The sequence below is a fragment of the Vitis riparia genome, chromosome 2 (assembly GCF_004353265.1).
Source record: "Vitis riparia cultivar Riparia Gloire de Montpellier isolate 1030 chromosome 2, EGFV_Vit.rip_1.0, whole genome shotgun sequence".
In the NCBI taxonomy this organism is placed as follows: Eukaryota; Viridiplantae; Streptophyta; class Magnoliopsida; order Vitales; family Vitaceae; genus Vitis; species Vitis riparia.
The window spans coordinates 15,685,851-15,705,708 of NC_048432.1; the positions used below are offsets into that span (position 1 = coordinate 15,685,851).

Below are 19,858 nucleotides of genomic sequence, written 5' to 3' on the forward strand. Positions count from 1 at the left end.
TGACATCTAGAAAATCAAAAGAGATCAATACTCTACTGTCTTATCAAACCAAGCCCCAATGATTGTGTCAACCCATTTATTGACTTTCTTCAACCTACGCCCCTTTCCTAATTATGCCCAAGGAACAAGCTCAGGTGATTGATCTATATAGACTTCTTCCTGCAAATCATCATGAAGCTACCAACTTTCTTCAAAGTTTAGATTGTTAGGATATGGTTCGACAATGCATATCAAGCTAACACCCTTCCCCATAAGTGGCCCTATACCCTCACATGGAGCAACAAACCAGTAGCAGCAGTAGATAAATAGATGGAGAAATAAGACAATAGGAGAAACTCGAACTTGATACCTTAAGTTAACAACAACTCTGATAGCATATTAAAGAACAAGGAATAGGAGCAGAGAACACGTTTTCTCTCCTTTTTCCACCCCTATAATAGCCTAAATACTCAAATTATAATAATACCAACACAAATAAGTAAATGGATATGAGAACTAACAGAAAAGCATCCTTGCATAAAGGGTGATGAGATAGCTGTGAGTTCTTTTTGCCGTGCCATTCCTTTTGCATTTAAGCCAACAAATTCTCCAGTAGCAGAAAGACAACTTGCAACAAGAAGGAGATGCTCTGGGAGTACAGTCTTGCCTATATCAGATATAGCAGACTTCAAACTCTGTATTTGAAATTGCAGTTTGATAGTTAAAAATATGCAACAGTTCCCATAAATTATCATATGCAGCCAAAAGAAATTATGGTGAATAGAACTCACATTGAGAAAGTATTTCCACCCAGCATCAATTCCATAGACTACAAAAATATCATGTATATTGTCCGGATGACTGCGCTCCCAATCAATCATATCCATTATCTGGAGGCAAGCATCCATGAGTACACCCCAGAAATTTTTTTTGCCACAATCTCCTGAAACATAAACCCTCAAATAGAGTCTGCCAGAAGAGGACTTCAACACATCTGAATCTGGGTTATCATTCCATAAGATATCAACCTTCTTGACATCCAATAGTCCTAAAGAACAAGTAAAATATAAGTAAAAAATAGAGTAAATGTCAACCAGCATAAGTTCCTAAATTAGAAGAGTTTTGGCTTTCCTAGCAATTGAATATAATAATAGATACTTTCTCATCACGAAAACATTAGCAAATTTACAACAAAAGGCAAGGAAAATAAGGGGCCCTGCATCACCAGACAGATATTAAAGCAAAAGTAAATAAATATTCAAGAAAATAATAAATAAATATTCAATAGAGGAAGTGACTGAATTATGACAGAATGCCTACTTTTTCACAAGCTTTTAGATGTTACTTACTAAGGGTCCTCTGAAGTTTCTTTTTTAAAATTTTTGTCCCCATTGGGACTTGAACCTAGAACCTCCCACAAACACCTTCCCCACAAAAGCTGAAGTTGTACATAACAATTTATACTAAGATAACACCCTTCCTTAGGTCTGATGTAAAGGCAAACCACAATGCATTGATCACTGAAAAATCAAGAAGCTAATAGGTTGGTAAAAAAGAGGAGGCTCTTCTCTAGTTGAATCTGTTGGGGTTCTCATGGCCCCTTGAGTTTTGGTTTTCTTTCTTAGAGATAGAAACTGAAAGGCTTTCTTTTTTGTTTTGCACTTTTACATTTTTACACTCTTTTATATTAAGTTTTTCATATTTTTTTTTTTATATATTTTTTGATAGGTAAAAGCAGTTGTATTAAAAGTGCCTAAAAAAGGGCGCCCAAAAGTATACACAATATATGCACGGCACCTAAGGCCAAAAAAGAAGAGGGATACACAAAAAACAACACCCTCACCTCACTTACAACCCAACCAATCAATGAAATCAAAGAAAGATAACAAGGTAAAACCTACATGCACCTTGACCCAATCCAAGAACATGTACATAAAGGACCCTAAAATAGCTTGGCTCGCTAATTCGGAATCATCACAGGCTCTCTAATTTCTCTCCTTCCATAAGGTCCAAAATAACGATGAAGGAGCTACTCCTCTTCATGTCTTCTTCCTTTTCTTCCCTATAAAAGCACCATGCCAGCTAAGAATGGCATCCTTGATTGAAGATGGAATCACCCACTGAAATCCAAAAAGAGAAAAAATAAGATGCCAAAGCATGGCTGGATGGGGATAGTGAAGGAGCATTTGATTTGTTGATTCCTCCTCTCCTTTGCACAAGTAACACCTGCTCAGTAAACACTAGCCCCTTTTTTCTAGTTGATCCATAGTTAGAATTCTTACCCATATAGCTTCCCTAGCAAAAAAGCTAACCCTCCTCAGGACACAAGGGTTCCACACAATGCCTAAAAGGAACACACTCAAATTGCATTCTTTTATATTAAGTATATTTACTCTATTCTTACAAGGATTTCTCATCCTTCTCACCTTGATACTTGTTTTTGTCTCTGTTGGGACTTGAACTCAGTACCTTCTATATCCCCACCCTAACCCCTTACCACCTGAGCCAAGCCTCAAGGATGATAAGCTAATACTCATATAACTTGTGCTAGAGAAGAGGCCATTAATACAAGTAAAGGACATGCACCTAAATTAAAATTTAGAATAAACACTGAAAGACAAATTTGGGAAATTATGGATAAATCAATCATGTAATACCAAAATAACATAAATTATTTGAGAGAAGATTTAAACAACCGCAAAGATAAGATAACAGATTATATCCCACTTAGCCAAAGAAGTTCAATGACTAGAGAGATCTTTCTTCAAGATTATGTCACACTTAGACAAATACAGAAGTTTCATGGACAAATCATTCAAGTGTAAAAGTCATTCCTTAATTCTCACACCTTTTGACATAGTTATAGTAAACGTTAGAAAAGAATTCTCAACTAAAGCCAAAAAAAAAAGGTTGAGTTCACTTTAAGTAAAAAAGCCCAACGAAGCTGTAAATAAATCAAGAATATAGATGGATGGTTCAAATATCCATTAGAGCAAACCCTTGATATCAAATTTCAAACAGAGCCTCACAGGTTTTTCAATGACCCCAAATGGGTAGTATTGTAGCAGAAGCTTTAGCCTTTAGCTTAAGCACAAGAGCAAATAGAGTAGAAATAAAAATGATTTTAGTTCCTATCTTTGAGACCAAAGAATCCCAACCCTTGCTAAAACGAAATAATAAAGGAGACCATTATTAGTTCCAATAAATGCCTCACAGGGAGAAGACCCAAGAGATTTGACACCCCTATTTCCGCTTCTCACCACATAAAGACACAAGCCAAGCCAATTGAGAACACAACAAGTAACATTTTCAGAGTAGGATAAATAAATCAAACATCAAAAAATGAACTCCATAAAATGAAAAAAGCGAAGCAGGACAGAGGAACTTTTAATGCAACAACCTTTTACCACAGCTCCAAGAAGGAACGGTATCACCAAGTCCCGAACAGTATCCAATTGTATGCAGGACTTTTTTGAATTCACAATGCTGACTGTGATGCAAAAACAATCGCTATCTTCCTTCTCCATGTCAACAAAGCAATCCCTGCCACTACATCAGCTCAATCAAAAAGCAGAATACTAAAGCTCCAGTTAGAGTTATTCCCATATGTAACAGCAACTAAACTCCTTGTCCTATGAAAGGAGTGCTTACTTGCTTGTTATCTGCAAATCAGGAAGATTAATCTTTGATTCTGCTCTAGCGGAATTACATTTCATGTAAAGAGCATCGATAATCGAGTGCGGTTTTAGGCTTCTCTTTTTTGCAATTTCCTGTAGGGACAGAGATTTATACCAGAGAATGGGACTTAAATAGACTCAGTAAATACATATACATTTCCAGATTGTACTACCTCGCATACATGAAAATGGCAAACCCATGGACTGAAATGTGTCTTGCTACCGTTTTGTGGGGAGAAGCTAATACCCACAGAACACATCAATTAGAAAAATCTTATTCATAATAGTCAATACATACATATATGATCGTAGGAATTAGGAAATTGAAGCAAATAAAAAGGAAAAAAACTCACACTATCATGACTGTAGACACGATGTCTGAAAAGAGTAATTTCTCCAAATGGTTCTTAACCTCTAAGGCTCCATACTCAAAGCCATGTTTCCGCTTTTCAAGTTTCTTGGACAAAAATAATGACACGGTTCGGTCAGCAGTACTTTTTCTCAAACCACACTCTAGTACCCGCTGCAAAATCAATTTCAAAATCCATGAAAATTTTTCAGGCACTTTGAGGATAATAGAACAGTAACTGCAATTAATCAACTAAAATTACATCAAGAAGCCATACAATTAACTGACATGTGCAGATGAGATGGTAGGCAGAAAAACAAGTAATCTACATTATGATCTACATTCAGAATTCATTTGCTACACTATAATCTACATTCAGATTTTATTATGTAATGGTTTTCATCATCATCCTTCTCCAGTCTCCATGTCATGGGAATACATAATGTGTTCTGACATCCTTATATTAAAACTAAAATAAAGAAACTAAAATTGCAGAAGCCACCTTCAGAGGAAAAACGTAATGCATGGTACAAAATAAAAAATATGGAAAATGAAGCACACAGAACAACATATTTGGACATGTATTAAACATCTCTTAACAAGTGACAGCTTGAAACAACATAAAGAAAGGGCACATAATTAAAGCATAGTTCCTCAAGACAAGTAGCAACTTCTTGCAATTGTTTTGCTCAAAGTCTAAAGTTTTTATTTTTTTAGTCCAAAACAAAATTCATTGATTAGGGTTTTGAAGTACATGTGAAGAATGAGAAATCCTTCAAAAAATATACAAACTCTGATCAAAAGAATGGATAGATATCATATCTTCTATATACCACCCAAAACCAAACGGAGGAAATATGGTTCTATAATCTTTTAACCCTTTATTTACACACCAAATTCCAATTGAACTGAATAACAATGAGAGAAGTGCCTTTGAAAGCTGAAATTGTTGAGGCCCAAAAGGAGGATAAAAATATATTACGGAGGTGTTTGATTAAAAAGCTAATAACTGAAAAAGTGGAAAAAATGATAGGTCTCACTTTTTATATGTGCTTGATAACACAAATTTTAAACAACTTAATTTATTTAGCAATAAAGACCTAATTAACCACTTCTAACAAAATAAACTCAGTCAAATATAAATTTTTATAATCTTTCTATTCCACTTTTATCCCTTTTATAAAATAAAAAAATTTATTGTTGAATCCTTTTTATAACAAAATTTAACTTCTTTTAGATTAAAACACTTCTTTTATTAAAACCTTCTGTTATTAATTTATGAAATTTACTTCTAATGAATTTATTTCAAAAAATTTATAATTTTTTATTTCATATTTATCCTTTTTATAAAATAAAGATTTTTATTATTAAATAATTTTATCAAAAATGCATCTCCTTTTTTTTTTATAGGAAATGACAAAGAGATATATTGATAGAAATGAGAAGTACAAGAGAAAAATGAGAAATCCTCCCACCAAAGAAAAACTAAACACAAAAATACAAAAACAAGAAGCTACAAAGAAAAAACAATCAAACTCTCTAGGCTAGTCCATCCCGTTGGAGCTACACATTGCTAGTCAATCTAGTTGTAACACATTAAGGGGAATGCCCTTAAAAACCATGGAGCAAAAAGCCCAAAGAGAAGCAAGGAAGTGAATGGAATCCCATAGGTTCTCTGAATTCCTTGTTTTATCCTCAAATATCCTCGCATTTCTTTCCCGCCACACAATCGCAATTAAAGCAATGCACGCGATTTGCCACAAAACGAACCCTCTCTTGGATGATCCAAAACCTTTAAAATTGATGGACATCATGTCGGAGATGTTTCTCGAGGGAATCCAATCCATCTTGGCTAACTGAAATAATCTATGCCACAACCCCATTGTGAGCGAACAATGTAGGAAAAAGTGATCTATTGTTTCTCCATGCTTCATACACAACTTACAAATGTCTAGACTAAGAGCTTTGTAGGGTCTTCTCAATTATAGCAAGTCATTAGCATTTACCTTCTTGTGTGCCACTAACCAGACGAAGGACTTGACTTTAAAAGGGACTCGAGAATTCCAAACAAACTTAGTTGGGAAAACTAAAGATGAATCGGAAAGGTGGGACAAGGCTAGAAAGAAAGACTTGACTGTAAATAGCCCTAAAGAAGATAAAAACCACGGTCTCGCATCTGAAACGGTCTCGCATGAGGCTTTCTAAATCTTCTATCTCAGAATCGGAAAGGTTACGGCGGAAACTAAAGTTTCAAGAGAAGGGGCGAGCAGAATCGAGAATTGAAGATATAGAAATATTTTTATCCGTGACTACTCTAAATAAACTTGGATATTGGAATCCCAAAGGTTGGTCCCCTCACCACAAGTCTTCCCAAAAGCGAATTCTTTCCCCATATCCTACCACAAACCGAATATACCTAGAAAAATCCTAAAAGACCTGTGCAATAGTCTTCCAAGGACAACGATGTGACCATCTGACTACAGTGTTGGTATCCCAACCATAGGAATGTGTCTCATAAATGCTTAAAATGAGCTGATGTCACAGAACTGAACTCTCCCTAGGATACCTCCACAACCATTTCCCTAAAAAAACAAAATTCCTTAGAGAAATCTTCCCAAATCCCAATCCCTCTATTACCTTCAGTTTACACACTACATCCCAACTAACAGATGATCTCTTTTACCTTCCCCAACCCCTGACCATAGGAAATCCCTTTACAATCTCTCAATTTTTGCAGCCACTAAAGCGGGAATTTTAAACAAGGAGAGAAAGTAGCTAGGAATGTGGGAAAGGCATGAATGTATAAGAGTTATCCTACCTCCAAAAGATAAGTAAGCGTTTTGCCACCCATCTAACCTCCGTGAGATTCTCTCAATCACTGGATCCCAAAAGCCACAAGCCTTTGGATTCCCTCCCAAAGGAAAACCCAGGTAGAGTATAGGCCAATCAGAAGCCTTGCAATCAAGCATCAAGGCCAACCTAGAAAGATGATTCTGATCAAGGTTGATGCCAAAAAGATTACTCTTGTCAAGATTGACCTTAAGCCAGAAATTTGCCCAAACACTAACAATAAACTCTTGAGAGTTTGTAGATCTTCCACACAAGTGTTAGAAAGAAAATGATATCATCTGCAAATTGCATACGGGACACCCTTGTTCTATTCCTACCTACCTTGAAACCCTCCAACAATAAAATGCGTCTCCTTTTCAATCAAAATTTTTATCATTAGTTCCTTCATGTAATGAAATTAAAATCCCAAATAAAAAATCATATTTTCATTGATTTGTGGGAATTATGTTAAATAAAAATCCATTTTTAATTGATTTATGTTGACTTATTTTTAGAATAAAATCTTTTATTTTTATTTATTTAATGCAATAAAATTAGAATTCAAAATAAACTCTACTTCATTTATTTATAAGAACTAAATTTTTATTAAATGGTTAATGAAAAACTAAAAATTATGAATATATTTCTTTTTAAAAGATTTTGATAAACAAAATAAAAAAAAATGATGATGAAATTAGGTAAAATATTATTTTCATTTATCATGAACTATTTATGTATACAAGATTTATTGTCTTTCCTATTGCAATCTTTTACTCTATAATTTATTTTATTGCTTTTCTTATTATATATTACTTAATACTATATTTGGGTGTTAAAAGGTTTGAAGAAAAGAAAATGGTAAATAAAACTTCTTCAAGTTGGTTACCAATGAAAAATTTGAGAGAAATAAATTAAATTGCTAACAAATGCACTAAAACAATACACTTTTAAATCCATGAGGTATTATATATAATATTTAAACTTTCATGCCATATGATAAGTATAAGGCTAAATTTATAAAAAGGAATCCTTTCCATTATCAAATGGGCAAATTAAATTCAGCACTTATGACTTAGCAGTAACATTTTTTCTGTATTTAATTTTCAGTTTTATCAAACACCACCTAAGTCCCATATCATAAGTTCTCCACTTATCCCCAAAAATACTTGCATTTCTTTCGCTCCATACTATCCAAATCAATGTGAGGCATGAAATTTGCTCAAAGTCTAATTTTTCTTGTTGTCAAGAAAGAAAGCCATAAAAAGGTTGGATGCAACCTGCTTTAGTGAAAAGTGAAAGCCTACCTTAGGTGCTGCAAACCCCTAAAGGAAGTGCAGAAGGCTGGAGAAGAACTACAGTATCAGAAAGATTAAAAACAAGGCAAATATCAAGAACACCAATGGAAAGAATCTAATAAAAAAAATCAAGGAGAGAAGAAAGGGAACACATTAGACAATTCCAGGTTGATGATGTACATCAGATCGTGTGCTTGGTGGAAGGATTTCTCATTCTTTTTTACCTTTTAATTTCATTCAAATTAGATGTTTGTTTCAGATAAAAAACAACAAAAAATAAAAATTGTGACTGCTAAGATGGCATTTGGACACACTTCCTATTTTTTATTTTTAAAAATAAACACTCCTCTACAAAATATAAGAACTCTTGCACAAAAAGTAGAAATTTACCTTGTGCTCTTAAAAACTCTTTCGAAATTTAGAAAATTTGTGGAAGTGAAAATTTTATACTTAAAATTTAAAAAGTGTTTTCAAGTAAACAAGGCATGAATCTACTTTTCATACAAGAAATTCTACATTTTGTATAAGAATTTCTATTTTTAAAAACAAAAAATAAGAAATGTATCCAAATGAGCACTATTTTTTTATTATCAAATAGTTCCCACAACAATAAACAATGGAATCCCTGAACTCAGAATACTGGAGAGAGAGAAAGAAAGAGATAGAGAGAGCACCTTTAGATTCAGCAGCGGTGATGGTTCAAGCAGACTAATTGGTTGATCTAAAGCACTGTATGCAGCTTCAGAAATTGCACAAGCTGATATTGAACCAACAGGTTGGCCACCCATATCATAGGCACAAGTGTCCTCATTAATGCCATCACTTGGGGTAGATGTGTGCTCAATATTGTAAGAGAACTGAACAAGTTGATTCCCATAAGCATTTCTTACCGTCCCATCGTATGCAATGTATAAATCACGCATGAAAAACATAAGCCTTCGGGTCAAAGTACCAGGAAGATCAGCATTATCACTGAAGGAACTATCTCGACTTGTCACCGAGTGAACAAAACATTCAAGCGGATTCAAGCCCATAAGAAAAGAATTTTCAACGACAGCATACGGAATGTAAGACTCAGCATATTCAGAAGTATCATTCTGGATTAAACCAGGCACCTTCTGTTTATTCCATGCTGCACATGAGAGCTGGTGGGGAATTTTAAAAGATAAAGGAACCAATGAATGTTGCAAACCAAGACACAAACCTTGTTGAACTAATTTCAGCAAATTACCCTTGCTTCCAGCCTTCAACATAGCTAGCAGTGAATTATCCTTATTTGCATATTGGTAGACTAGATTCTGTATATCCCGAAACTTTTGCTTAAAAGCACAAACAGAAGATTGACAAAGTGCAGCTGATCCCTGTCTTTCATACCACAAACTCTGCACATCAGGAACCACCCCATTCTGATTATTTTCACCACTTCCAATGAGAAAATTCTGACTAGAATCAACAAGCAACTGTTTGAAATGACATGTCTGCTCTGCTACTAGTAATCCACAAAAGACTTCATCAATCATATTCTTCCGTGAGCTTGAATCAGATGAGAGGTAAATGTCAGACAATGAAACAGACAAGCCCCTCATTGACAACCACTCACAAAGGACTTCTTGAGCAGCATACAGGAAGTCAAGGGCCTTACCCTGGCAATCTTTGACAAGACTGCTAAAAAGGTTGCCATCAATATCACGTAACCAAGCAGATCCATCAGATAACGATATAAGCTCCCCATCACTGATACGAACACCATTTAATGGAAAAACATAATTAAAACCTGGAGGTAGAAGCATGCTGAATAATTGCTTGCCAGTCCAGACTTGAGTGTCAAGTAATGGTGCTTTGATGATGGCTGGTGATTGCAATTGATGAGGGCAGAACATTTCCAGCTGCTGCATTTGGAATAGGTTCAATAGAACCCCATCCTCCATGACCAAATGAGCAGCGCTTAAACTATCTTGACTTAGTGAAAGCAGATTTCTACCACTTTGCCTATTAATTAACTGCCTGTTCAAAGCAACAAGCTCACTGAGCTCAACTCTGGAGTCAACTGACTGAGGAATATAACCATGAAGACAGTCGCCATCAAAATCCCCGCGAAAAGGTGAACAACAAAGCGGGTTTATAGAAACAACTGAGTTTAAAGGAAGGACCTTGACAGATAAAGCAATAACCGAGTGTTGATGAATTGATGGAGGCCTATTTATCAATACGATATCCCCATCAGTAAGAGGCCTATATATAATATCACCTGCTTGGAAGTCATTCATACGACGTACAGGAGCCAGAGTACCTTTCCTGCGGACATAAGTTTGGCCCTTTTCAAGTAGACGTAAATTACAGCCATTAGTCACTTTTTCCCAGTTCCATGAGTTCAAGTGCTCAGATATTAGCAACTCTTCTGCAATGTGGCATGGTATACCAATTTCGCTTAGTCTAAGTTTTGGATCACCAACTACAATCATCCGGAATGAATGGTTGGTTCGCTTCCCAAGAAGGACTTCTTTGATCCATTTCAAACCAGACATTTTAGAAGCAGAATCTTTACTTGTTGATTTTTCAGAGTGCAGCTGCAGTACTAGAAGTATAACCATAAGCAAGGAGAATAATCTTCCAGAAAGATTAACTCAAAAACCAAAAAGAAAACATGGTTACATTGCTTGCCTTGGAAGTTTTTAAGCAGTCCAGCACACGGCAACTCAATTCATTGGCTGTTCCTCTGAAATCAACCAGCTTTTTGTAGGCCCTGCTGTGCTGATCCTGCAGCCATAGACAGAGCAGCACATAAGAGAGGAAATAGAGTCGTCCAAGATCATTAGATTCATCACACAAATCAACTAAAATAGAAAGAACACAAAAAGAAAAATAATTACAAAAATCAATGTCTGTCCATTGGACAAAGCGTGCGTTATTTCCGTCACACGATGATTATTGGGCGTTACAGGTAAACAGTTAAGGAAAAATGAATCCATCCTTGAAACAAACTCCTTGATAAATCCTGGGTCAATATCTTTCAACAAATAATGAACCTGCATATCAAGAGAAAAAAAGTTCATTAGTAGAAAAATAAATAAATAAAAGTTGATGTTGTTAAGTACAACTAGTTCCAAAAGCTTAAATTGTTAGGAATGGGTCAACAATGCATATCAAGTTAAAATGCTACTTAACATGTGGCCTCAGCCCATAAGTGGAGAGGAGACAATAAATCATGGGAAAACTGGAGAATAAACAAACAGAGGTTTAAAGTTCAGACCATACTAACACTACCAATTATCTGATATGTTTAAGCTGTTAAGGAATGGGCCAACAATTGATATCAAGCTAAGAGATGCAATGTGATAAAAGCATAAGTTGTAAGTGAATGATAGAAGACCAATTTGGAACTGCAAGTAATTCCAAAATTACAGCCATCAGTACCTTCTTTTTATCAATATATTCCTTTGTCGTTTCCTATCAAAAAAAAAAAAAATTACAGCCATCAAAACAAAGAACAGTTAGCCACAATCACTTCATTTGCTTGGGTTTCCCAGAGGAACTATAATAGACAATTGCTTCCTCCATTTTGGTGGCCACCCCAATTAGAGGGAAATTTTGCCACCATAAAAAATTTGCTGTGATATAAAGCTGTTGTAGGAGGTTCGGATTGGGTGAGCTAAGATTGCTTTAGAAGGCATATACAATGAACAACCCCCATCTCCAACACGATCAAATTAGACAAGAAAAAAAAAAGGAACTGAAAATAAAGAAATCTCTCTGTAAAAATAAAGGGCTCCTTAAAAATCAGCAACATATATGCACAACTTCCATAGTCAAGCAGTATAATAAAAAAAAAAATTGTGGATTCCAAAAACAACTTTATAAAGAAAATACTCTGAAGAACATATGAACAGATGCAAACTCATTTTAGTCAAATAAAAAGGAAGTGCAGGTTGAACCATGTAACGACAGAACACTGTGCTACCTGAGCATGTGAAAGAACCCTTCTGTTTGGGTTCAGACAATTCTCTTCTTGTTGTGGATCTTTTGGAATAAAATCCCAATAATCAAGAGGCAATACTGGTCCGAAACTTTTCTTTTGTAACTTCTTTGGGAGCTTTTCATTCATTTCTACTATAATTGCTGTCTTTCTGAACAAGTCTTTGGAGGAAACCTTAAATTTCATTGTTGGATACCAATCATTTGAATTTGCCTGTTTATTGAACAAAACATAATTTCAAAATGACAAAGTCACAAGAAGGAAGAAGATGCATAAAAAAAAAATAACACAAACTTACAGCACAATATTTGCATCCCTTGGAACGAAGACGTCTAGATCCTGAATCGGCACCCTGGTACATGTATAACAAGATGAACAATACCATCACCAACAATCAGACACGTAGCAATATATGAACAAAGTCATTTAAATAATCACCTAACAAGGAAAGGTAAATAATTTTATTCCCAACCAGTAACTACAAAAGAAAATTTACCTACAAATTGACCTAGAAAATGTAAAAGGCACCTCATTTGTTCACTTCAAACATGGAACTCAGTGGGAATAACAAAGAACAAATTGAGCAACATGAATAAACTTCTTTTTCTTTGTTCTTTTTTTTCTGAAGTTTCAAAATGACCATGAAATAGCAGGCAAAAGTAGTAATGTGAAAAATGAATTTTTTTTTTATATATAATCATTCAGGAAAAAAAATGTTAATATTCTGTTCTTTTTCAAGTTTAAGGTCATCTTGAACACCATTATGATGATTCACTTTATTTCTCATCCCCTTCTGTGTTAGGAAAGAGAATAAAAATATTGTGCCTTCTCCCCTCCATTTCAAGTTTCAACATTATAAGGATATTAACAACATGAAGATTCTATAGCATATTATCAATTCATCAAAGAAAACTGAAAAACAGAGTGAAACATGCTAAATACATTCAGGTAAAAACACTTCAAAATGGAGGAGAAGGTGCTTGCTAGTGTATAAAGAAAGCCTCAACAAGCATTCCATTGGGAACCAATGATGACAATTTTTATGTCACAAAATCATCAACATCATCCAGCTGACATAACAGCAAGCACAACGTCAGGAACCTTCCTCTCCCTCTTTCTCTGAAAGAATAATCAAAATTTCAATAGATGGGAAAAGGAGGATGGAGATGACACTTATAGAAAAGTTCAAATCCAGTTTTACATAATGTCCCCAATCCAAAGTGAACTCAAAGCTCATTTATGATAATGAATATGTGCCTAACCTGCACGAAAATCTCTCAATATGAATTAAAATAAAAAAGAACAAGATTTGCTCATGTAATGCTTTAATCACCAAATATAAATACTTCTACTATCAGCAAGAAATTAGAACTATTACTAATCCAAGTTATCCAACAATGTGAAGGTTCAGCACAAGGAGTGAGGTACCTGACCTTGACCCATTGACCTTGCCGAGTGGATTTACATCCTGGGCAAATTTTATTCAAAATCTGGACAACTTCTGTTAAAAAATATGGATGGAGTATTGTGAACGGAAATTTGATAACCCCAAAGTGACCTAAAAAATGAATAATTATAATTTAGCATACTCCAAAAAATACAAATAACAGGAAATCATTAGCAGATATAATTTTTGTATAACTTGTCTAACTGCACCTTCACACTTTTTTGTATCTTTGGCGCCACATGTAGAGCACTGACAAGAAGGATTCGGAACTCCCAACTTAGGATCAGTTATTTCATTGACTGCATCAATTTTCATAACAGATATCTTCTCCTGATACAGTATCACATCGAATTTTCTTTAAAAAATGGCAAACATGTCCATCCCCAAGCATAATACACAAGAATATTAAGAGAATATGAGTTTGTACATGTGTGTGTGTGTGTGCGCACATGTCAGTGCACAGAGAGAGAGGGGGGAGAGAGGGGGGAGAGAGAGGGTCAAGATTAAATTACACCAGGTAAACACATTAATGTTACACCTTGCAATAACTTCTTGGATCAGACAGACCATAAACTTCAATCAACTTAATATTTGGTATAAATGATAAGATTGATAGGGTGGTGACTAATCCCTCAGTCAAATCAGGAAAACATGAACCTCATTTGATATTAAGGAGTAACAATAAGAATTTTAACATCAATCCTTATATATCCATTTAAACAGTTTTGTTAACCTTTAAAGTAGCTAAGCAATGCCCCATTTGTTAACCCTCAAGTCTTCAAAACTTTTAAGTTAATCATTGACAATAGCGTTATAATTTAATATGAACTCCCCCCTATACGACAACGTATTTGCTAAAAATGATAACTGCAGAAAACCAATCAACCAAGAGAGATGCACCTGCTAGAGAAATCCAAAACCACCAATACAATGTCCTAGCAGTGATAGTGGTTAGTAAGGTTGACTATGATGATGAGTTCTATAAACATCAGTGACAAATGTGAGGGTAGGAGTGCCAAATCAACAAGGTAGTAGTAATAGAGCTGGATTGACTGAGACAAGTGAGTTTTGTGCATTACAAAATTTGCTGCATGCACATCATACATGTGTGTGTAAATACATTGTTTATTTAACAGTTCTCTACAGTTCTCCAAAATTCTCCCACTGTTTGATTTTATAACAAAGAAAAAACACCTCAGCAAATTCTAAGAAACAATTTTAGAAAATAATAATTATCATGAATTTCCTTAGATCCACAAAGCATCAAAATCCAATTAAGTATATGATACCAACAATGGAGGGCATTGCTGGCTATGAAAGAGCCAAAAATGTAATTTGAATCAAATTTTAGGAACTCATAGCTTAGTCAGACGAATGAAATAAACAATAATAGATGTGTGAATTAACAGCATGCAGTAGCATGTGAACATGGGATGCACTATGTGGTTTGATGTGATAGCATGAGATGCATTATGTGATTTTATGTGATTTATCAACTGTATACTTTTTTTTCCTCGTTAACAGACAGCTAATGATCTTCCAAGGCTATCAAATGCAGCTTAAGTATTCAAGCAGCTGAAGTGAAAATCAAGAATAACTTCTGTTTTTGTAAGAGCATATAAACATTTGTCATAGCATTCAAATTAAAAAAAAAAAATTACTTACCATATCTTCCTCAGTTGAAACATCAAATTTTATGCCAATTAGGAGGCCAGATGGCACTTGCTGCTCTTCAAGGAAGTCATTGTCCATGGAAGCTAGGCAAACTTATTCTTCTGGCAACAAATCTAGCAACCTAAATAGTATATCCCAAGGATTAAAACAATGAATAGCAAGGGACCACAAATACTCATTGCGTACCAACATAAGATAATAGACTAACAATTAAAAGATAGCTCGGAATCTATTATAGAATGTTATCTAAGGACAAAAAGGGCACAATCTGAAATGATGCATGCTTCTAATGCCTCAACTTGACCAATGAGGAGTTATCATGATATAATATAAACTAGGATGATACATTCTGGAACTTATGAAGGTCTCTGTTGGGTACTTATCAAGAGAGAAATAAGAATCATCATCAAATCTTGGAAAGTGAAATGCATGAGATGTCTGGGGTGAAGTCAAAAGAATGGAAACATGTTCAAACAAGACTTAAGTGAACAGGGACAATGGTTACTATGGTAAACTAACTAATAGGGTGAGGTCACTTTCAAATTTCAAAACCTGACACCAGAGAAGAAAAAATAGCTCTAAAGAGCATAGGATCTTAATCCAGTAGATGGATCCTTGACAGGTGTAAGGGTCAATCCAAGAACGGGGGAGTTGAATCTAGCTCAAGACCTAAGGCTCAATACAAGTAGGAAAGGCCAACATCCAACCATGTCTACCCAAAAAGCTCGCTTGGGCCATGAAAGAGGTGGGCAACATCTGCCTAGTGTGAACCAACCTCCAAGCATCAAAGCCCACAACTCAAACTTGCCTATGTTGGTTAACACAGGAAAATTGAAGCCTAGAACCAACTGTAACCTATCATCCCCCTCTCTGCAGCTGAATTGGCTTCATATCTCAGGAAATGAAGAACCTGATCAGCAGTAGAGCCATTGGAAAATTCCTAATACAATACAAAAACTTAATTTTCATAATTCAATAATGGAAGTGCAATAAGGGCTTCGTTTTCTGCAGGAGGAAGTTCAGGGTTTGCATCCAGAAAGAACACATGTAGGACTAACATAGCCATGAGAAGGAGCTCTTCCAAATATGTAGCCAAGACAATGAAACTTGCTCCTAATGGCTCAGGTTCAAGCTAAAAACTACTTTGGAAGAGAGGGATTTGTAAATTGGTTTTGGGGGCCAGAAAGGAGATGATGGTGCCATATGTAGGCAAAGGGAGAACATTTCTATTGAGTTGCACAGCAGTTCCTTCAAATCTCTCTTTTTTCTTCTTCTTCATTTTTTATTTTTTTTTTTCTGAGTTTGAGCTCTCCCAAAAATCAGTCCTTTACTCAAGTTCCCTCAAATTCAAATTCAAATTCATTTGGAAGTATAAAAAGTAGCCCCAAAGTAAGTTTTTGCATGGTTGGTGGCTAATAAGAAGCTTAACTCAACCCACATTATTGTATATTGTGTTTAAGAAGTGGGAAGGTAACCATCTTTTTGTCCATAGTTTCCACATATTGGAGCTATGGAATAGCTTGTTCTCTTTGGCTAGGACTGTATGGGCCAATCCCAAAAACAATGCTGAAATGTTGTTTGTTTCTATTTGATAGGAAGACTCAGAGGGCCATTATCTAGGGAAGCCATCTATACCAAAATCTTTGAGAAAATAGAAGAAAACATGTGGATGATTTATGGGAGACTATCTATTATCTCATGACTCTTTGGATCTCTTTAACCAAAGAGTCTTATGGTGTACTCTGTGGTATCATCTTGTTGGACAAGCAACCCCTCTGTTGGCCCCATGAAGGGGTGGATGATAAAGTTGAGTGAGTTCCATCGCACAACAGAAGTCTTAAACTCAACTTTGATGAATGCTTATTAGGTAACAAAGTCTGAAAGGATCAGGTGCCCAGTGCCCTAGTAGTCCACAAAGATTAAACAATCAAGGCTTTCTTAAAGCTAGCTGGTTTCAGATTTAGCCATCAAAGAGAAAGTTTTAGCATTTCTCAAATAACTGAAAGAGGCAAAATAACAAAATATCTCAGACCTTTTGGATGAGTGGGACGACTTAACTACAGTGTTTTCCTGGATGATTCATGACAGTGAGGATCACAGAGATATGAAGATTGGTTGCAGAGAATACTGGAGCTGTCTAAAGTTTGGGCTGCTCTTAATCTTGGAAATCTGGGGTGCCAAACCAGGGAAACGATAGGCTAGCAAAGAAATGAGCTTCATCCTCCAATGGCTATTTAGGACTTCATATCACCCATTTAGACCATTTGCCCTTGACCTCACCACTGCCTTTGCCTTTGCCTTTGCTTTTGGGGTATAATGAGGCATTTTCATTGGGGTTCATAACTTAATAAAATAATAAACTCCATTTTTTTCAATAAAGACAAAAAGGAAAACAAAGTTGATGTAGAAGCAGTATATTGTAAACATGATAAGGCAGGAAAGGCCCAAGAAACAGACAGAAGGTAGGATTCAAATCACAGAGTCAAACCCGTTTGAAAAGTTTATCAATCGTTAAACCTGTAAACTTGGGGGAAGATGCCCACTATACGTTAACAAGTAAAATTTGCTGAAGCTTTGTACAAATAGATTAGGGTGCAACTCTCCACCCAAGCTGGAATACCATCTTCACCCACTTAAATATAATAAAAAAAAGAACATGTTTGTTACTTATCAAAAATAAAAGAACATGTTTGTGAATCATCAAAACAAAAGCCCTTAAAGCATCAGATAACTGAAAAGAGGCAACATTTCAAAAAATGCTACCCACAAAATTCCCTCCATATCTATTTGCCTGTCAAAAAAAAAAGGATCCTCCTTCATAAACTTGCTTCTAAAAAATGCCTTTCCCACACCTTGGACTAAGTTTCCAGGTAATCATGTTCACAAAGTTCATGTTACATGGTCCAGGGGAAAAGTACTTCTTGTCGAACACAATATCAATATGTAATCAATATACATTATACATCTGCCTAAGACAACCTACAAACTAACACAAAAACACAGTTATTTCCTTTACACTTTCCTAAATGCCAATGTTTATTGTTCTTCATGTTACCATTAAAGTCCCAAAAAATGTACTTGAAAAGGATATATCCTCATTTTTAGTTCCAGGTTGAGCAATAAAGCCAAAACATTATTTAGTAATCAACATATAGATAAGGATATTATATTAAGTGCCTAAAAGTGTTACGGTACCAAGAACCTGTTTCTCGCATTTTCTTAAAGTTTTCTCCACTTTGACAAAAAAATTAATATGGACTAGAAAATCACAATTTATAAGCCCCATTGGTGCAGTATTGCATAGAGGAACATCTTTTAGTAAGGTCCTTTCTCTCCACTTGTTGGAATCATTCCATGAACCTCCTCATTAGAGAGGTTTGCTCCATAGTCCCTCTATTTTCCCTTGGCTAAAGGTAATTGTCAAATTATCCATTTTCATAGAAGTGAATAAATTAATCCAAGTATCATTCCTAGAAAAGCAATCTCAGAAAGATCAATCCTTTCTCTCCACTTGTTGGAATCATTCCATGAACCTCCTCATTAGAAAGGTTTGCTCCATAGTCTCTCTACTAATTCCTTATCCTGAAAAGGACCTATAAACTCAACCAAAATATCAAAGAACCTCCCAACCACGCGCCAACACCAATAATGATGAAAACAAAGACTACTCCTGGATTGACCGCCTATCGTAAAATCATAATTTCTGTAATGATCAGCTCATGAGTTAGTGCAACAAACCGAAAAACGCCAAACCACAATAAATTACTAATACCATTAATCAAACTTAACAATAAACAAAAAAAATTACCATCCACATTGCCCAAACCATCACTTTAAAACCCTAAAAACCCAAAATCAACATCACATGCAAACTAGTGAACAATAGTCTCACATGCGCATTGCCCGCCCCTTCAATTTCTTCCATCCACAGCCCCAAAACCAAACCATCATAACATCCAAACACAACAATACCGCCACAAAAACCACAGAATCAAAACCCAAACCAAGCAATAAACAACAAGTTCATGATCATCACAACCGACATTCACTATCAACCGACCACCAATCCAAACAACATCCCCTGGCAACAATTCAAAATTTCCAAAACAAAAAATGAACAAAAGAACAAAATTTTCTCTTACTTAAAGCAGAAAAATCGGATTTTTTTCTTCACCGAGCGACTCCGAATACAGCACCGGCTGTGAAGTGAAACGGGAGTTGAAACTGCGAGAAAGCGATTCACGGACCAGGAAGGGCAAAAAGGTCAAAAAGGGGGAGAAAATCAAGAATAGTGAAACGGAGAGTGGAGTAGGGAGAAGGTGAAAGGGTATTTTTATTTTGAACGCCGCCGGTTTGCCTCAACTACCAAAAGCCGCTGAAAGTTCAAGTCTCAAGGCTGAGGACTTGAGGACGAGGACAAAACTGTGGGGTTGTGTCAGAAACTCTTAACCCTTGGTTTTTGTATTAATTACGCTCCTGACCCTACTCTTTCCTTATTCACATACGAAGTGGTGGTGGGGTTTCGGAAATTTACATGAGTGGGGACTTACCAATTCTGGCCTCAATAATTACGCTACAACTGTATTTTTCAATTTCTTTCTATCTTTTCTAATTACTTTTTTTTTTATCTTTTGA

General features: G+C 35.5%; 1 protein-coding gene across 3 annotated transcripts in view; it reads right to left on the minus strand.

The window, feature by feature from the left end:
* The window catches only part of LOC117927664 (DNA-directed RNA polymerase IV subunit 1), a 45,277-nt gene extending 25,671 nt beyond the window's left edge, over nt 1–19,606 (minus strand). Inside the window, exons 1-15 of one of the 3 annotated variants that reach the window (XM_034847314.1) lie at nt 19,366–19,606; nt 15,215–15,344; nt 13,759–13,879; nt 13,536–13,660; nt 12,401–12,454; nt 12,088–12,315; nt 11,000–11,155; nt 10,791–10,886; nt 8,804–10,696; nt 4,010–4,179; nt 3,830–3,896; nt 3,631–3,749; nt 3,380–3,522; nt 771–1,027; nt 501–674 (exon numbers count right to left, since the gene is read on the minus strand). In XM_034847314.1, coding sequence (XP_034703205.1) covers nt 501–674; nt 771–1,027; nt 3,380–3,522; nt 3,631–3,749; nt 3,830–3,896; nt 4,010–4,179; nt 8,804–10,696; nt 10,791–10,886; nt 11,000–11,155; nt 12,088–12,315; nt 12,401–12,454; nt 13,536–13,660; nt 13,759–13,879; nt 15,215–15,301 — 3,690 coding nt within the window. In that variant the 5' untranslated portion in view covers nt 15,302–15,344; nt 19,366–19,606. Of the gene's footprint in view, nt 1–500; nt 675–770; nt 1,028–3,379; nt 3,529–3,630; nt 3,750–3,829; nt 3,897–4,009; nt 4,180–8,803; nt 10,697–10,790; nt 10,887–10,999; nt 11,156–12,087; nt 12,316–12,400; nt 12,455–13,530; nt 13,661–13,758; nt 13,880–15,214; nt 15,345–19,365 lie in introns of those variants that run through there. The other 2 variants (XM_034847308.1, XM_034847322.1) reach the window with 2 other exon arrangements.
* Between the last annotated feature and the right edge of the window lie 252 nt (nt 19,607–19,858).